The sequence below is a fragment of the Protopterus annectens genome, chromosome 3.part1 (genome assembly GCF_019279795.1).
Source record: "Protopterus annectens isolate FY-2018-M chromosome 3.part1, PAN1.0, whole genome shotgun sequence".
Classification (NCBI taxonomy): Eukaryota; Metazoa; Chordata; order Ceratodontiformes; family Protopteridae; genus Protopterus; species Protopterus annectens.
In genome coordinates this window covers 11058807-11075086 of record NC_056732.1, presented here as the reverse complement: position 1 = coordinate 11075086, position 16280 = coordinate 11058807, and the positions used below count along the sequence as shown (strand labels likewise).

Sequence of the window (16280 nt, the reverse complement as noted above, 5' to 3'; positions counted from 1 at the left end):
GCGATAGAAAGGGTACCATGTATGGAACAAGGCCAAGAATTTTACTCCAGACTATTCTTTGTACCAAGAAAAGAAAACCAATGGAGGCCTATTCTCGACTTGTCCGCACTGAACACATATCTCATTGTGCCAAAATTCAAAATGCTGACCCTACAGCAACTTCTTCCCATGTTGGGCAAGGAGTCTTGGCTGGTGACTCTAGATCTCAAGGAGGCATACCTGCACATCCCTATCCGACCAGATTGCAGAAGACACCTCAGATTTCTTGCAGGATCAGAGCATTATCAATTCTCAGCATTACCCTTTGGCTTATCTACTGCGCCCAGAGTATTCACGAAATGCCTGGCATCAGTAATTGCTCATTGCAGACTTCAGGGAATTCAAATCTACCCATACATGGACGACTGCCTAATACAAGCGGACAACAAGACAAAATTGATAAAGGATTTGGCCTATGTCATACACCTGTTACAGGCCTTGGGATACACAGTCAACATCCAAAAGTCAAGACTAGTGCCATCCCAAAGGATAACCTTTTTGGGTGCGGATCTGGACACAATAACTCAGATGGCTTTTCTCACAGAAGAAAAACAAAAACAACTTCCAGATTACTTCATGACTTTGACAAGACAAGCTCAGCTTACTGCAAGGAAAGTCCTGCAGGCCATGGGTTAAATGGCATCCTGCATAATCTTGATCCCGCATGCCAGGCTGCATATGAGGAAATTACAATGGTACCTAAGGAATGTATGGTCTCAACACAGGCACAGTCTAGAAACCATGATACCAATCATTCCATGCCTTCAAAAGGAATTCCAGTGGTGGGCTCAGGCCTGCCAGTCCAACAGAGGGTTGCCTTTCAACAAACCAAAACCAAGGCAGACCATCACCACGGACGCCTCAGAACTAGGATGGGGAGCACACATGGAGGACAAATGTATCCAAGGCCTATGGTCTCAAGGTCAGCTAAACTTGCACATAAATCAAAAGGAGATGCTGGCAGTGAAGCATGCAATCGAGGCATTCAAACCATTCCTCCAGCAAGGACATCTGCTGATAAGGACAGACAACACCACGGTCATGTGGTACATAAACAAACAGGGAGGCACACATTCATACCCTCTATGCCGGATGGCAATGGATCTGTGGAACCTAGGCCTGAATCTCAACATCCAACTGCAGGCCAAATTCGTACCAGGAAAAGAGAATTCACTAGCAGACAGCTTAAGCAGGACTACCACGGATGCTCACGAATGGATGCTACATCCAGACATCTTCAAACTCATAACAAAGAAATGGGGAATGCCAGAGATAGATCTGTTCACCTCCCCACTCAACCACCAACTGAAGAAATTCTGCTCAAGGACATACCACCCACAAGCCTGGAGGGTGGACTCTCTCTCTTTCAGCTGGAATGCCCTAACAGTGTATGCATTTCCACCTCTCCCATTGATGTACAAGGTTCTACTGAAGATCAGGGAGGAACAGCCAAAGGTGATACTAATAGCTCCGGACTGGCCAAGAGAGCACTGGTATCCGCTACTGAGAAGCATGTCTCAGGCGAACTCATGGCCTCTACCCCTATGGCCTCTTCTTCTAACGCAGAACAATTTCAAGACCCTGCATCCAAACTTGAAAACACTGCAACTAACTGCCTGGAAAATTGCTTAAAACCAAACCAAACTGTCTTATCTCAAAGGGTCAAGGACATTATCCTGGAGGCTCGCAGACCCTCCACAAGGAAGACATACTCAGCTAAATGGAAGAGATTCCTCATTTGGAGCACATCAAAGGGCACAGATGTCACAGTGGCAAACCTAGCACACATCCTAGAATACTTAGCAGAATTGTTCCACAATGGCCTGTCCTACTCTTCCATTAAGATTCATGCTTCAGCAATTTCAACAGAATACAACATGGATCCTCCTATCTTCTCTCACCCTCTTCTCAGACAATTTTTGAGAGGGATCAAAAATGTTAAGCCTCCAAGGAGACCCCCTCTGCCCGCATGAGATCTCAATTTTGTGCTGGAAAAATTGACACTACCTCCTTTTGAACCAGCAGCATCAGCAGACTTACAGTTTTTATCTTGGAAAACTGCTTTTCTTCTGGCAATCACTTCAGCAAGAAGAGTATCCGAGTTACAGGCATTAATGGCAGTGCAGCCTTTCCTTATTTTTCACCAGGATAGAGTGTCTCTGAGAACCAATCCTACTTTCATGCCAAAGGTGGTATCCAGGGTATCCTTGAACCAAGCTATTCATTTGCCTACGTTCTTCCCTAACCCACAGAACAAAGGAGAAAACTTTTGCACACCTTGGATATACACAGACAACTACGCTACTATCTGGACAGAACTAAAACCAGCAGAAAACTGACCAACTTTTGTAGCATATGCAACTGGGGTGCAAGGAAAAGCAATTTCAAACAGACAATTTCAAAATGGATAGGAAATTGCATTCGCTTTTGCTACTCTTTTCATGGAAAGACAGCTCCTGAAAATATCAGGCCTCATTCCACAAGGGCCACAGCCACCACTACAGCTTTCCTACGAGGGGTGGCTACCAAGGACATTTTAGAAGCTGCTACTTGGAGCTCCGTGCATACATTTGCCAAGCACTACAATCTACCTTTATACTCCAGATCCCGAGCAGGCTTTGCAACTGCAGTTTTACAGGGGATCTTAACTACACCATCCTTATCTTAGTGCCTCCTCCCCCAGTTTGGCTATGGTATTCTACCCATATGTAAGGACTGCAGATGCATCCTTGAAGGACATAGTACAGTTTTGTACCTACCATAAATGTAGATGTCCGATAGGTATGCATCTGCAGTCAGGATTACCCACCCTCCTTCCCCTCTGTGGTATTCCTAGGGTGCTTACCCCTCTTTCAGCTAGCTGGGGGAATCTATTATGGTGTATTTGTTTGTTTGTATATATGTATATATATATATATATATATATTTTGCTACTGTTTGGAACATTCAACATTTATCCAAATTTAGCCTTCCTAGAGGGCACCTGGCATCTGGGGCAAGAAACACTGAGGAAAATGGTGTCGGCTGATGCCTTTATACCCCAGAAGCTCTGACGTCGGGGAAAGTGCGACATCAGCCGAGGCCAGACCCAGACTTTGGAATCCGGCCAATCGAAGGGCTGCCTGAGGCAGGACAACCCATATGTTATGACTGCAGATGCATATCTATCGGACATCTACATTTATGGTAGGTACAAAACTGTACTCTCTGTGCTTTAGGTGTATGAGTGTGATGCTTACTAAATTTGTTTTGAGATGAGAAGGTAGCACCCATGTTCAGTAAATACTTAACATCTTTTACAAACTGAATCATTGTGAGGTAACAGTACATGTTTTTGGTAAGTATGAGGCAGGTACTGCATCCTCAGAATACTTACCTTTTTCAGGCTGACTACAGACAGGGCAACTACTGACTAAGATTTCACAATGGTCAATGCAGTCCAAGGGGTATCAAAAAAAGAGAATGCCATAATATTTATTCTTGACATAAGATACAAGGGTATAATGGACTGGACTACAAATTATAACAATATAGGATGTAGGTAAAGGATACAAGAATTTTAAATGCTGGCAGTTAATCATTTATTTATTAGCTTAAGGGTATATTGCATTTTATTGGTGTCCTTTTAGCTTTATATTTTTAACCTTTGAAGAATGGCTTTTCAGAGCTAATTGCTACCATTTTAATATTTAATTGTAAATATTATACAACTTCTTGTTTTGTTAGTCTTGATTAAATGGGGGCAGTAATACCATGGGTTAGGAAATGCCTGTTGGTGCCAGGGAGTTTCCATTTCCCTCTTCTTTTTGTAAAATATTGTGCAAATCCGTAAACACAAAATAATTTTAGTCATGTTTTAGTTACTGTTGGTAAGATTGCACGGGAAATCAGTGACCTCATTCTGAGGTGAGTGAAATCCTGTGGAACCATTTTGTTACGACTATGAGCTGTAACTATACAGTATAAAGCTCATTTAGGTGTGGCATACCTTGGCTTTTACCCAGGGCTGTAGTGCACACTTACTGTACACTTTTAAAGCCAATTGTCCTGGGTATATTAACCATTTTTGACCAACTGCCACTGACTTCAGGCTATTCTTTTGCCAGCTGCCTTTTTCACCCATGCATACAGCTTCATCGTGTACATGACAGATGCCCAGTGTTTACCATGCCAGGAATATCTCCAGTTCAGGAGTTCACTATACACACATGTTCCAATCTCCATTTGTAAGGTCAAGTGCAGAATGAGGAACGATGCATCATGAGTGGGTGACGGTGAAGAAGTAGTCATCATATTACAGTTCATATGGTATTTAAGGTTTTATATCCAAATCAAATGCTAGATGACCCTCAAGTGAGACATGTAATGGTACGATAAGAGAACGACCCCATCTATTTGGTGAAAGGGCCTCAGAACCAGTTCACTGGCTGCTGCACTGACTTATTATTATGGCCAGTATTACCACTGAGGCTTGTGATGCCCCACCACATCTCCTTGTCCTCCACCTGGAAAAAGTGAGTAGGCCTAGCCTTGTCATTGTTTTTTTTCTGGGCCATCTTCTACATGTGCAGGAGATAGTAATATAACTCAGGTTGCCTGAGTTATATTGAGCACACTATCACTCTACATTAAAAGAGATGGCTTGCAGTTTGTATATTAAATAGCATCAGTGTTGAGACTGAAGCCCCATCTTGTTGGTTCTGTTTCCTAAGTGGAGCTGAAATCCAAATTCCCTGTCTGTCACAGTAGAACCATAATATAAACTAGTTATACAGCAGGAAGCAAGGAAACTGTGGCACAACAGTTAGTATTACTGCATTCAGCATAGAAGCAAACATTTCAGTCTCAGCTGGGCTGCCTTCTCTTTGGAAATTGCAGTTGCTTTTTTGTTGGATAGTCTGCTTTCCTGCCAAACCTCAAAAACATAATGACATGCTGTAGATGAATTGGTGAGCTCCAAATTTGCCTAATTGTGTGCACCATGTGTTACTTCGAGTATGTGTGTGTGTGTGTGTGTGTGTGTGTGTGTGTGTGTGTGTGTCTCTGTGCACTCTCATGCCTGTTGTGACAGACTTGCGTCCTATCCAAGACTAGTATGGCTGCCGGTCTCTGTGCACTCTCATGCCTCTTGTGACAGACTTGCGTCCTATCCAAGACTAGTATGGCTGCTGGTCTCTGTGCACTCTCATGCCTCTTGTGACAGACCTGCGTCCTATCCAAGACTAGTATGGCTGCCGGTCTCTGTGCACTCTCATGCTTCTTGTGACAGACTTGCGTCCTATCCAAGACTAGTATGGCTGCTGGTTTTATACAGAATTGAGTTACTTCTAGGGTCTTTGCTTTTCATATTACTTCAACCAAGTGCCTCTCCACCTCTTGCAGCCAAAGTCCATAATAATCTCCCCCTTACAACCTCTGCAACCTCTAAAATTAACTCCTTCCATCCAGATATCCCAAACTAATCTGCATGATACCAACCATTCCTTCTAAACTCTTGCACCCAAACTGTAACAGTTCCTCCCCCACACCTAAAAGAAGTCTCTTTTTACCTCATATTCAGAGCAAAACTCAAAATCACTTTCATCAAAAATCTGACTGCAAGTGCTTTTCTACTGAACACATAACCTCCCTCCCTCCTCACCTACATTCCTTCTGTTTTGATCCTCCACCTGATGCTCCCATCTCATATTTTACACTAAAATTAATTTGCATTTGTTTTTCTATGCTGTTAATAATATTTACATATTGTTTCAATTCTGTGTGAGATTATCTACCTTCTGTGAACATTCTATGTTTGTGAATTTGTTCTGTAAATAGTCTGCTCTGATCAAAGTAAATAAATAAAGGTTTCTCTGATGTGTGGTCACTGAGTGCCAAGATAAGCTCAAGCTCCCATATTCTATGCAGAATTCAATAAAGCAGCAGCATGTGTGGAATAATAACTGAAGTGAAGGTTCGGTGGCAGCGGTAAGGGCTAACAGTGATTTGTGCATGGAATAATAAGTGCAATGAAGGTTTGGTGGCAGCGGTAAGGGCTAACAATGATTTGTGCATGGAATAATAAGTGCAATGAAGGCTTGGTGGCAGCGGTAAGGGCTAACAGTGATTTGTGCATGGAATAATAAGTGCAATGAAGGCTCGGTGGCAGCGGTAAAGGCTAACAGTGATTTGTGCATGGAATAATAAGTGCAATGAAGGCTCGGTGGCAGCGGTAAAGGCTAACAGTGATTTTTGTCTGTAATAATAAGTGCAGTGGAATCTCGGTGGCAGCGGTAAAGGCTAACAGTGATTTTTGTCTGTAATAATAAGTGCAGTGAAATCTCGGTGGCAGCGGTAAAGGCTAACAGTGATTTGTACATGGAATAATAAGTGCAATGAAGGCTCGGTGGCAGTGATAAAGGATAACAGTGATTTGTGCATGGAATAATAAGTGCAATGAAGGCTCAATGGCAGCGGTAAGGGCTAACAATGATTTGTGTATGGAATAATAAGTGCAGTGAAGGCACAGTGGCAACGGTGCAAGGTTTAAGAGGATATATTTTAAAATCTTGCACATAACATGGTTTTGAAATTATTGATGCAAAAATAGACAATATTTGATGCCTAGAGGCGTCAGTGGGAGTTAACTGTAGATGCGCCTGGGGGCATCACTCAGATGTAATGAGTTAAGCAGGACTCTCGATATGAGAGGAAGGAGAGGGAAGGCATAGAGAAACATCTCCTTCCAAAAGAAAAGATAGGGCATCCACCTTCCATGCCAGTCAACTTGGGACTCTGGTGCAAAAAAGCGGAAGTTGTTTGTTCAGAGGGAAGGCAAAAAGGTCTACCTGAGGAGTACCCCACTGGTGGACAATGTCCAAAAACAAATCTGTGAAGCATCCACTCTTGAGCTTGTGTTACTACCTTCTCAGAAAGTCTGCCTGAATGTTTTGTTCTGAAACAATATAGACAACCTGAAGAGTCAGCTGATATTGGACAGCCAGATCCCAAACTTGACCTAGTCTCTGCAGAAGATAGGACCATGCCCCCCTTGCTTGTTGATGTATCACATCACTCTGTTATTGTCTGTGTAAATTTTGGAGGCCATGGAAGAAAAAGTGTGTAAAAGACCTGAAGAGCAAGAAGGAGAAGCTGTCACCTCCTTGGTGTCGCCATGATCTGCCCTCTGTTGCATGGGCCAAAGACACTGAAATTTAACATGCAGAAGAAGCACCCCACCCTGCATCTATGGCATCTGAAAAAAAGCTCCTGAGAGGGCACTGGGGGCTGAAAAGGAAGCCCTGGGTTGACAGAAAACTGATGAACCCACCACTGATGTTCTAGTTAGAGGCATGGAAAAAGAGGATCCAGAAAATCTAATGGATGCCAGTGTTGGAGCCATCCTGAGTTTAGGAACCACTGTAGCTTCCTCATTTGGAGTCTGGCTAGAGTCTGCATAGGACTGGTGGAAACCATGAATCCCAGAGCCCTTAGAAATACTCTTACTGTAACTGAGACTGGAGGAAGAAGGGATTGTAAAAATGCAGTTAGAGTAAGACCTTTGGGCAGTGCCACGGAAGCCAGCATAGGAATGGTCTGAAGCCTGCTTCTAAGAAAAACATGATCCTGAGAAGGAGTCTGGATGGACTTCTAGCAACTGATCATAAACCCTAGGCTTTACAAGAGGCAAATAGCATAGTGAATGTGTTGAAACCAGGTCTCTGCATATGAAGCCTGCATGAGCAGACTATCCAGATAAGGAAGGATCTGTATTCCCCTCATCCTGCAAAAAGCAATCACAGAAATTAGGCATTTGGTGAAAGACCTTGGGGCAGTAGAGAGGCCAATGGGCAAAGCATAGAACTGAAAATTCAAGAAAGAAACAGAAATGTAAATACTTCCTGAGGTGGGGATGAACAGAGATGTGAAGATAAGCATCCTCAAGGTCCAGAGAGAACAGGAAAGCCTGAGGAAGAAGAAAAGGAAATAGAGTCTGAAGGGCCAGCATCCAAAAGAAAAAGATCTTCAGAAAAGTGCTGAGCTGAGAAAGATCCAGAATGGACCTCCAGGTTACTTCCTTCCTTGGAACTAAAACCGTTCTTCAATAAAACCTGTTCCCTTTCTAAGGAGAGGGAACAGTGTGGATGGTGCTTTGAGACAAAAGGTCCGGAAAGAAAGGCAGCTTTTCTTGAGGAGGTTGGGGAATGTCCAGGAAAGGAGGAAGAGACTTCCACACCATGAAATATACTTGATGGATAATGGACAAAACTCAGCAATCCTGAATGATCCTTAACCAGTTGAGAAGAGACAGGGACAGAAGAAGAGGTAAAGGGACATGGCTTAGGATGGAGGGAAGCAAATAGTCTGACAGAGCCTGGCTTGAAAAGGAAGCCTCTGTGTAGCAGGAGTTTGAGTGGACTTAGCAGGAGGATCCTGTCTAGAACCCTTCTTACCTTTGGGAGGAGGAGAAGGCTGTCTATGAACAAAGGCAGATTTAGAGGGATCATTGCTCTGAATTTTAGGAATGGTGGAAACAAAAGTCTGCTTCAGTTCCTGCAAGGCCTTGCCCTTTTCTTGTAGGGACTTAAAAAGTTCAGCAGCTGGAGAACCAAACATATTTTTATTATCCAGGGGAGTATCCATCAATTTAGCCTTAATGTCATCAGGCAAAGGCTAGAGGTGAAGCCAAGAGCAGCACCTCAACACAAAACCAAAGGTAGGAGCTCTAGAAGCATCAGCTACATCTTAACTATGTTTAATAGAATGGCGATGCACTTGGGAAGAGGAGACCAACAAAGAGAGGGCCAAAACCTTCCTCTCAGAATCAGGAAGGTCAAAGACAAACCTGATAGGCCTGAGAAAGAATAGCTAAGACATATCTGGTCTTATGGGTCTGATAATTAATAGCCCAAAAGGCCAGGGTAGCAGCATTATACACCTTGTTACCCAAACATTCCATGGCCCTACTGTCCTTGTCAGAAGGAAGCAATTTCATAGAAGGAATTATCTTGGAAGGTTTGCCAGAAGAGACAGACACAGCAGAGGTGTCAGCAGAGAGACACTTGTAGAGAAACCTACATACATCAGGCACTTTATAAAACGTGTAAGGCTTTTTAGGGCTGGAGGTTGAGAATCAGGAGCCTAAGAAGCTGCTGAAAAAGTGTTCAACAGGGAAGCTAGGGCTGGAGAAACAGCAGTGGGCTAAGAGGACTCCCATCTAGAGGAGGTTATAATACCTCTTCTGGGTGTCAGAAACCTGAGAACAGTTCCATTTAATGAAGTCCATCATACAAGAGATAGTATCCCTCAAAGGGAGAATCTGGGCTAATGGAATTTTCCTCCACAGAACCACAGTCCAGTGGAGAAGGAATCTGAGAGGAGTACACCAAGGACTCTTCCCTTGACTCCAATTCTTATCAGAAGAGTCCTGCTTCCTAGGCCTCTTAAGTGGAGTACAAGACTGGGGGGCAGGAACATAAACTCTCTAGGAGGCTTCAAAGTCATGAGTGCTTAAATTACCTCTGTGTAAAATCCTGCAATTCACACTGAAAATCTATGGGACCAGGGGAGATGTTTAGTTTTTGGCTTCTTCTTCAGAGGGACATCAGCCCTAAAGACCTTAGGAGGTTTGGACCCTTACTAACAGTCAATCAATGTAGTGAGAATTTCCTCCCTAACAAAAATCTGTGGCACACACCTCCGTCCCCCAGATATGATCAGCTGAAGTTCCCCTGCAAACTCTGCAATGGATATCTGCATAGCCTCTGAGGATGGAGCCATGCCGACCTCCAAAGCGGTTCCAGCAGGGGACTCTGACAGATCAACCGGATGATCCTTCTGACTTTCACCAGCCTTGAGAGAAATGTCCAAGGGAGCAGTACAACAGCCAAATCTGACCTAACTTTTTTGGTCTTCTTCTTGACAGACCGCTGACCCTAAGGATGGGACATTTCCACCATAGCACCCTGAACAAACAATTTTAATTGTTGGTTCTCCGGGTAGATAGACAGGAAGAAGAGACAACTATTAAGAGTCTTAGGGACAAATGCCTGGCAAACTGAGCACGTGCTATGATTGTGAGAAGCACCCGAGCAAAAAAAGACACTGTTCATGACAGTCCTTATGGGGAATTTGTCTCCCACCTTAACATTTTCCTTTTCTGGATGACATGTAACCTCACAACCAAAAGAAAAAAGAGGTAAGAAGAAAACTCCATTGGGGCATGTATTTAAAAACTGCTTGGTGACCAGCACAAACAAAGGAGCATTCAGACCAACAATCGAAGATGGCATTTTGACTGGCAGTAAAGAAGTTTTGAGTTATGTACGTCGGTACATCACCTTTATGCCCTACGCTGTGAGCAGAGAGCATATGTGTGAAGTTGAAGTATGAAGTACTTAAAACCCTAAGGCTTTGGTATACTGGCTGGATGTTGGTCTACCCCTGGCAAAGGATCCCTTCAGTGAAGAATACTGCAACAGCGATATGGAAGACCATCTAAGGGACACATACCTTCACATCCTTATTGCACAATACCATAGAAAGTACCTTCACTTTGTAGTAGCAGGCATAAAGTACCAATTATGTGCTTAACCAGTTGGTCTCTCTACTACTGCAAGAGTTTTCACCAAATGCTTAGCTCCAGTGATAGGCTCACTGCCGAACCCTAGTGGTTCACATTTACCCTTACTTGGATGACTCTCTCAATTAGGGTAAATCTACAGAATTGACTGGAAATGCTTTACAGGTCACAGTGGACTTTTTCCAGAAGGTATGTCTCACCCTAAAACTCCGCAAGTTTCAAACTCTTCCACAGACAAACAATCTCTTTCTGTGGACCCTCATAAAGTCTGTGCAGCAAAAAGCCTTCTTTACACAGGAAAAAAAAATCTTTCCTGGCAGCTGTGTGATCAGCTTCCTGCCAAAGCAACAAATCTCAGCAAGAGAGTTTCCCAGGATCACCAAGAGCCACCTGTACGCAGGCGATGCATCATTACAGGTAGGTTCTGAGCAAGAACTTCAACACAGGATAGGGGAATGGAATTCAAAACCGAAGGCACATGCCTGAGACAGGTGGTAGGATACACACTGTGGGACACACAAAGAAATGAGAACATAAGAGCAGAAACAAAAGTTGGTCCAATTGCAGAAAAGGTCAAGGACAAGAGGTTATGGTAGTTCAGACATTTGCAGAATAAAAAGATTTAGAACAGCCAGGAAGAATGCAAGAGGGAGTGAGGGCATCCAGCAAGTTGGTGGATGGACTATGTGAGAGAAGATCTGTGACAGTCGGACATGAGTGTCAAAGAAGGTTGGAGAGTGGCATTGAATAGGGAGAGATGGCAACAGTTGACATGACACTCTGACCCCAGGTAGAAAATAGGAAAAATTGGGTTCATGATGATGATGATGATGAGAGGGTCTTGGGGTACATCACTTCTTGCATACTCATGATGGGTCTATTTCAGAAGACTGACAAACCAAAAGACTGAATCCCAAAATGCTGAAAACTCAAAATACTGAAGGATGGAATTTGTCCCTTTTCCACTGTTGCGCAGTCTTGGTGTTGGTATATATAATTAGCAGGGGGGTGTGAAGAGCATAGCCCCCCACATGAGGGGGTGCAGGGGGGCTTGCCCCCTGCATTAAACATGTTTTCAGTATTTTGGGATTGAGTATTTTGGTCTTTCAGTATTTTGGGATTCAGTCTTCTGATTTGTCAGTCTTCTGAAGCAGACCCCCTCATGATCCTCCCTAGCAAACTATGCATGAGAAAGTGACAGTGATTCCAAAATAATCATAGTAACAACATTCTTTGCCCTGGAAAGACTCCTGCCTCTCCTTCCATGTCTGAAAAAGGTTTGCTATGGTGGAAAAACACATTTTACAGACTCCAGGAGCAACCATTTATGTGCTAGAGGCAGACAAGACTATCACAACACATAGCTCAGACATAGCCTGGGGGACTTACCTGGAGACCATTAAGGTGCTGGGCATCTGGACCTCGGATCAGAAGAAGCTACCTATCATTCAGAAAGAGATATTAGCTGCCTACCTGGCTATGAAAGCCTTTCAACAGAGTCTAACACCAAGAATTTTACAGATTTGGACACACAACACCACAGTCGTGATAAAAAAAGCAAACAAGGGGACACCCTTTCCTACCTCTTTTTGCAGTCTCTCTATGAAGATTTGACTGTTGGCACAAGATCTGAAACCGACTCTTACAGCATCCTATTCTGGGACAGAACAATACCCTGACAAACTCCTTAAGCAGGGATCTTCTGGACCCCAACAAATGGTTGCTGAAGAGGGAGACTTTCCTGGACTTCCCTCAGTATATTTTTTTGCCTGTCACCAAGACAGACAATTTCAGAGGTTCTGCTCCAGGACCCAGCAGGCATGGGCATGGAAAACAGATGCATTCTCATTCAAATGGACTAATCTGTTTCTGTATGTCTTTCCACCCTTACCCCTGATTCCCATGGTACTCATAAAGGTCAGGACAGACAGGCCAAGCATGATTCTCCTTGCCCCATACTGGCCATAACAGCACTGGTTTTCCCTCCTTTTGACTATAAATGAAAGAAGATTCCACCCTCTCCTACAGGAGATAGAGCTTCTCAGTCAGGCCACGGGATCAGTATTCCATCCTCACTCAAATTGACAGCCTAGAAGATTGTGTTTTAACAAAAAACATTAACTACCTCAATGAGGCACTAACCGTCCTTAAGGAGGCAAGGAGATCCACCACCAGAAAGTCATAACTAGCCAAATGGCAGAAATTCTCCATCTGGTGCCCTAGCAAGAACACAGACCCTCCTCAGGCAAACATTAGTTCATTCCTGCAGTAGCTCTCAGGCCTGTTCATCCAGGGCCTTTTTATTCTTGCATTAAAGTGCACGACTCTGCCGTCTCAGCTTGCCTACCCCCATTCCCTTTCCATTTATTCTCTCCCCCAGCTGAAGCAATTTCTGAAAGGAGTCATTCACTTGAGATCAGCCAGAATGAACCTAGGTCCTATATGGGATCTCAGTTCCATGCTAGAAAAACTCTCCCTGCCTCCATTTCAACCAGCAACGTCTGCACCTGCTAAAATGCTCACTTGGAAGACCACTTTACTAATTGCCATCACTGCAGCTTGGAGAGTCTGTGAGCTACAAGCCCTTATGTGCAAAGAGCCTTTCAGCCTTTCATAGGGATTGTGTAACCCTTAGAACTAACCCATCTTTCATACCCATTGTGGTATCAAAACTGTCTCTAAACCAGGCTCAGTGCTTGGTGTTTTTCTTTCCAAACCCCCAGCACAAATTAGAGCAAATCTTTCATTCTCTGGATGTACATAGACAAATCAGGCACTACTTAGGACAAAAGCCTCAAATAGAGTAGAGCAACTGTTGGTGGCTTTTGCAGAGGGGAAAGAGGGCAAACCTGTCTCCAAACAAACTATATCCAAATTAATAGCCAGTTGCATTAAGTTCTATTACATTCACCATGAAAAACTCTTCTCGGTCATGTCAAAGCCCATTGTACCAGGCATAGGGAGGCTACCACTGCTTTCCTCAAAGGACTTCCTACACAGGCCAACCTAGAATCTGCCAGCTGGAACTCAGTGCATACCTTTACAAAACACCACCATTTAGGCATTGCCTCAAGGGCTAGATCATGGTTTGCTAATGCTATCCTGCAAAACCTTATTTTCTAAGGGTCAATATATTCTCCTCCCACCTCTCCACTAGTTTTGGGAGCCCTGCCAAGAGCCACTACTGTCATACTTACTACAAAGAACGTAGTGCAGTTGTGTCACAGTTACCACAGTTGTAGATTTTTGAGTAGATCAGTGTTGCAGTACCAGCTCCCACCCTTCAACCCCTCTGTCTGTTGTCCCTTTCTTTTCGTTGTTGTTGGGTGCAAGGAAGGGAGGATACTCCTGCATATAGACCCTTTATCATCTCCCCTCCTTACTACCCTTGCTAACTCAAACATCTGGGGAGGTTGTGCTGTCTTCAGGCATCAGGCTGCTTGTACAATGCCTAGAAAGAACTGTAGATGGCACAGACAGATGACCTTCTCATACTCTGGCATCCAGGTGTCAGTCCTCATATGTCCATAAGCTAGAGGTGATGTAAAGACTCTGGAAATTGGTTGGTCATGGACTTCTGCATGGCAGAAAGACCCAAAAATGAGTACTGCAACATTGATCTACTCAAACATCTACAAACTGTACATTATTTGATGTTTAGCAATCTGTTATGTTTCCTTTTGTGATCACTAGTGATTTTGTATTAGGGATTTTTGATGTATTGTGTGGTCAACAGCATTTTTGATAAATTGCATGTGAACAAAACTAGTATTTCTGACTTTAATCATGTACATAAAATGCACACCCATTTACAGATTTTATTTTATATTGAATACAGAGCTTATATTTTAAATTTTAAGTGCAGCTACTCTTGTACTTCCATTTATATCTTTTGATATTGTTAAAGTGATGCCGTAGCACTGATACAAATGTAGCACAGTGTTGTCAATATGTAGATGTCTGATGTTACATTTTACATTGTGTATGTCTGCTGCTAAAACATTTATAAAATGCAGCAATCACTTTAAGTCACTTAAGCGATTTTACGTGTGGAAATGCATGCAGGATGCTAGCTTAATTGTGTTTATTTTTTCTTTTTACAGAGGAATGTTACCTGCAGAAGCAGAGATGCATTTTCTAGAGAATGCCAAAAAACTGTCTATGTATGGAGTAGACCTACACCATGCAAAGGTATGTAATGTAGGTGTGTTTGTGCCTAAGTATATCAGGTTACCAAAATGGTACCCAAGTACATCAGATTACCAAAATGGTACCCAAGTACATCAGATTACCAACAATGGTAGCCAAGTACAAGTCACCAAAAGTGGTGCCCAAGTACATCAGTTTACCAAAATGGTACCCAAGTACATCAGATTACCAACAATGGTAGCCAAGTACATCAGATTACCAAAAATAGTATCCAAGTACAAGTCACCAAAAGTGGTGTCCAAGTACATCAGTTTACCAAAAGAAAAGATAATGTGAGTGTTACTTTGAATGAGACTGTCCCAGACTAACGCTGCAGTGTCGGCAGTTCTGTCACGTCTGTGTTTTAGGTATGTGATGATAGCAGCTTTAATGATGATATGGTAAATAATTGCATAATGAAATAGTAATTAAAATGAAGTAATTTTGTGATAGAGTGACTTCTGGTATGTCCTAGTATGAGATTATAATTGGCTTGACATTTAGATAATCATGTTCTACACAGGAGATGTTGGGCCTAGTGGAAACCTTTTTAAATAGAAGTTCTTGCAATGAAACAGTTTGTCTCATTGACCTGAAAGGTATAGCACTCTCTTTAACTCTTTTCTTCACATTTTTAGGATTCAGAAGGAGTTGAAATTATGCTAGGTGTTTGTGCAAGCGGTTTGCTAATATATCGTGACAGACTTCGAATAAACCGGTTTGCTTGGCCCAAAGTCCTAAAAATCTCTTACAAAAGGAACAATTTCTATATTAAAATCCGGCCAGGAGAGGTATGGAAAATGTAATGTTATGTATATTTTTACATGCAAGTGTAAATTTTAAAGAAATGTCATTAAATATTAAATGCAAAATGTAGACTGTATTTACTATGTAGCTGTGCTTTGCATTCTCTGTATTAATGATGAGACAATACAGTGAACGTTGTAGCTTGTGTATCTGTCACGAACAGTTCTGTTATGTATTAGTATGAAATTTAATCTGTATGCTCTAGAAAATAAACATATTGGTCTGCAAAAGCTATACAGTAAAGCTTTTTAAAAGTCACAGACAGAAGGCTGAATAACATTTTTCTTCTGTTGCTGAAATATGAGGTTCATACTTCTAAGTTCACTATACACAAACTGCTTCTCCTAAGAAGTACGGCAGTTGGTGCAGAGGAATAAGGAGCTGTTTTTGTGGTCCACTAGCCGAGGGTTTTATTCCCTTAACTTCCACTGCCTAATTGCATGACTATGAGTGTGTCTCTTAAACAGATGGTGCTCCTGGTCCAAATTTGTAAAAAGTCCATGGAGCTCAGTGTTCTCCTCCAGTCAACAAATACAGAAGAAGCAAACTGAGCAAACCTCCCAAATGTCCAAATTTTTGCAGAATGTCCAGATTTTTGCATCACTTTTTGGGCTGTTCCTCATAAAAATTATGATTTTCTGGCAAATCAGTGGGATGATATTCAGGACTGAAGTCACTAAATAAT

At 42.7% G+C, this 16280-nt stretch overlaps 1 protein-coding gene across 1 annotated transcript in view; it reads left to right on the top strand.

Moving 5' to 3' along the window:
• EPB41L3 (erythrocyte membrane protein band 4.1 like 3) overlaps positions 1-16280 on the top strand; it is a gene marked incomplete in the record, with an annotated part of 1523429 nt that overhangs the window by 981933 nt on the left and 525216 nt on the right. The window contains 2 exon segments of the mRNA XM_044066506.1: positions 14704-14791; positions 15427-15579. Coding sequence (XP_043922441.1) covers positions 14704-14791; positions 15427-15579 — 241 coding nt within the window.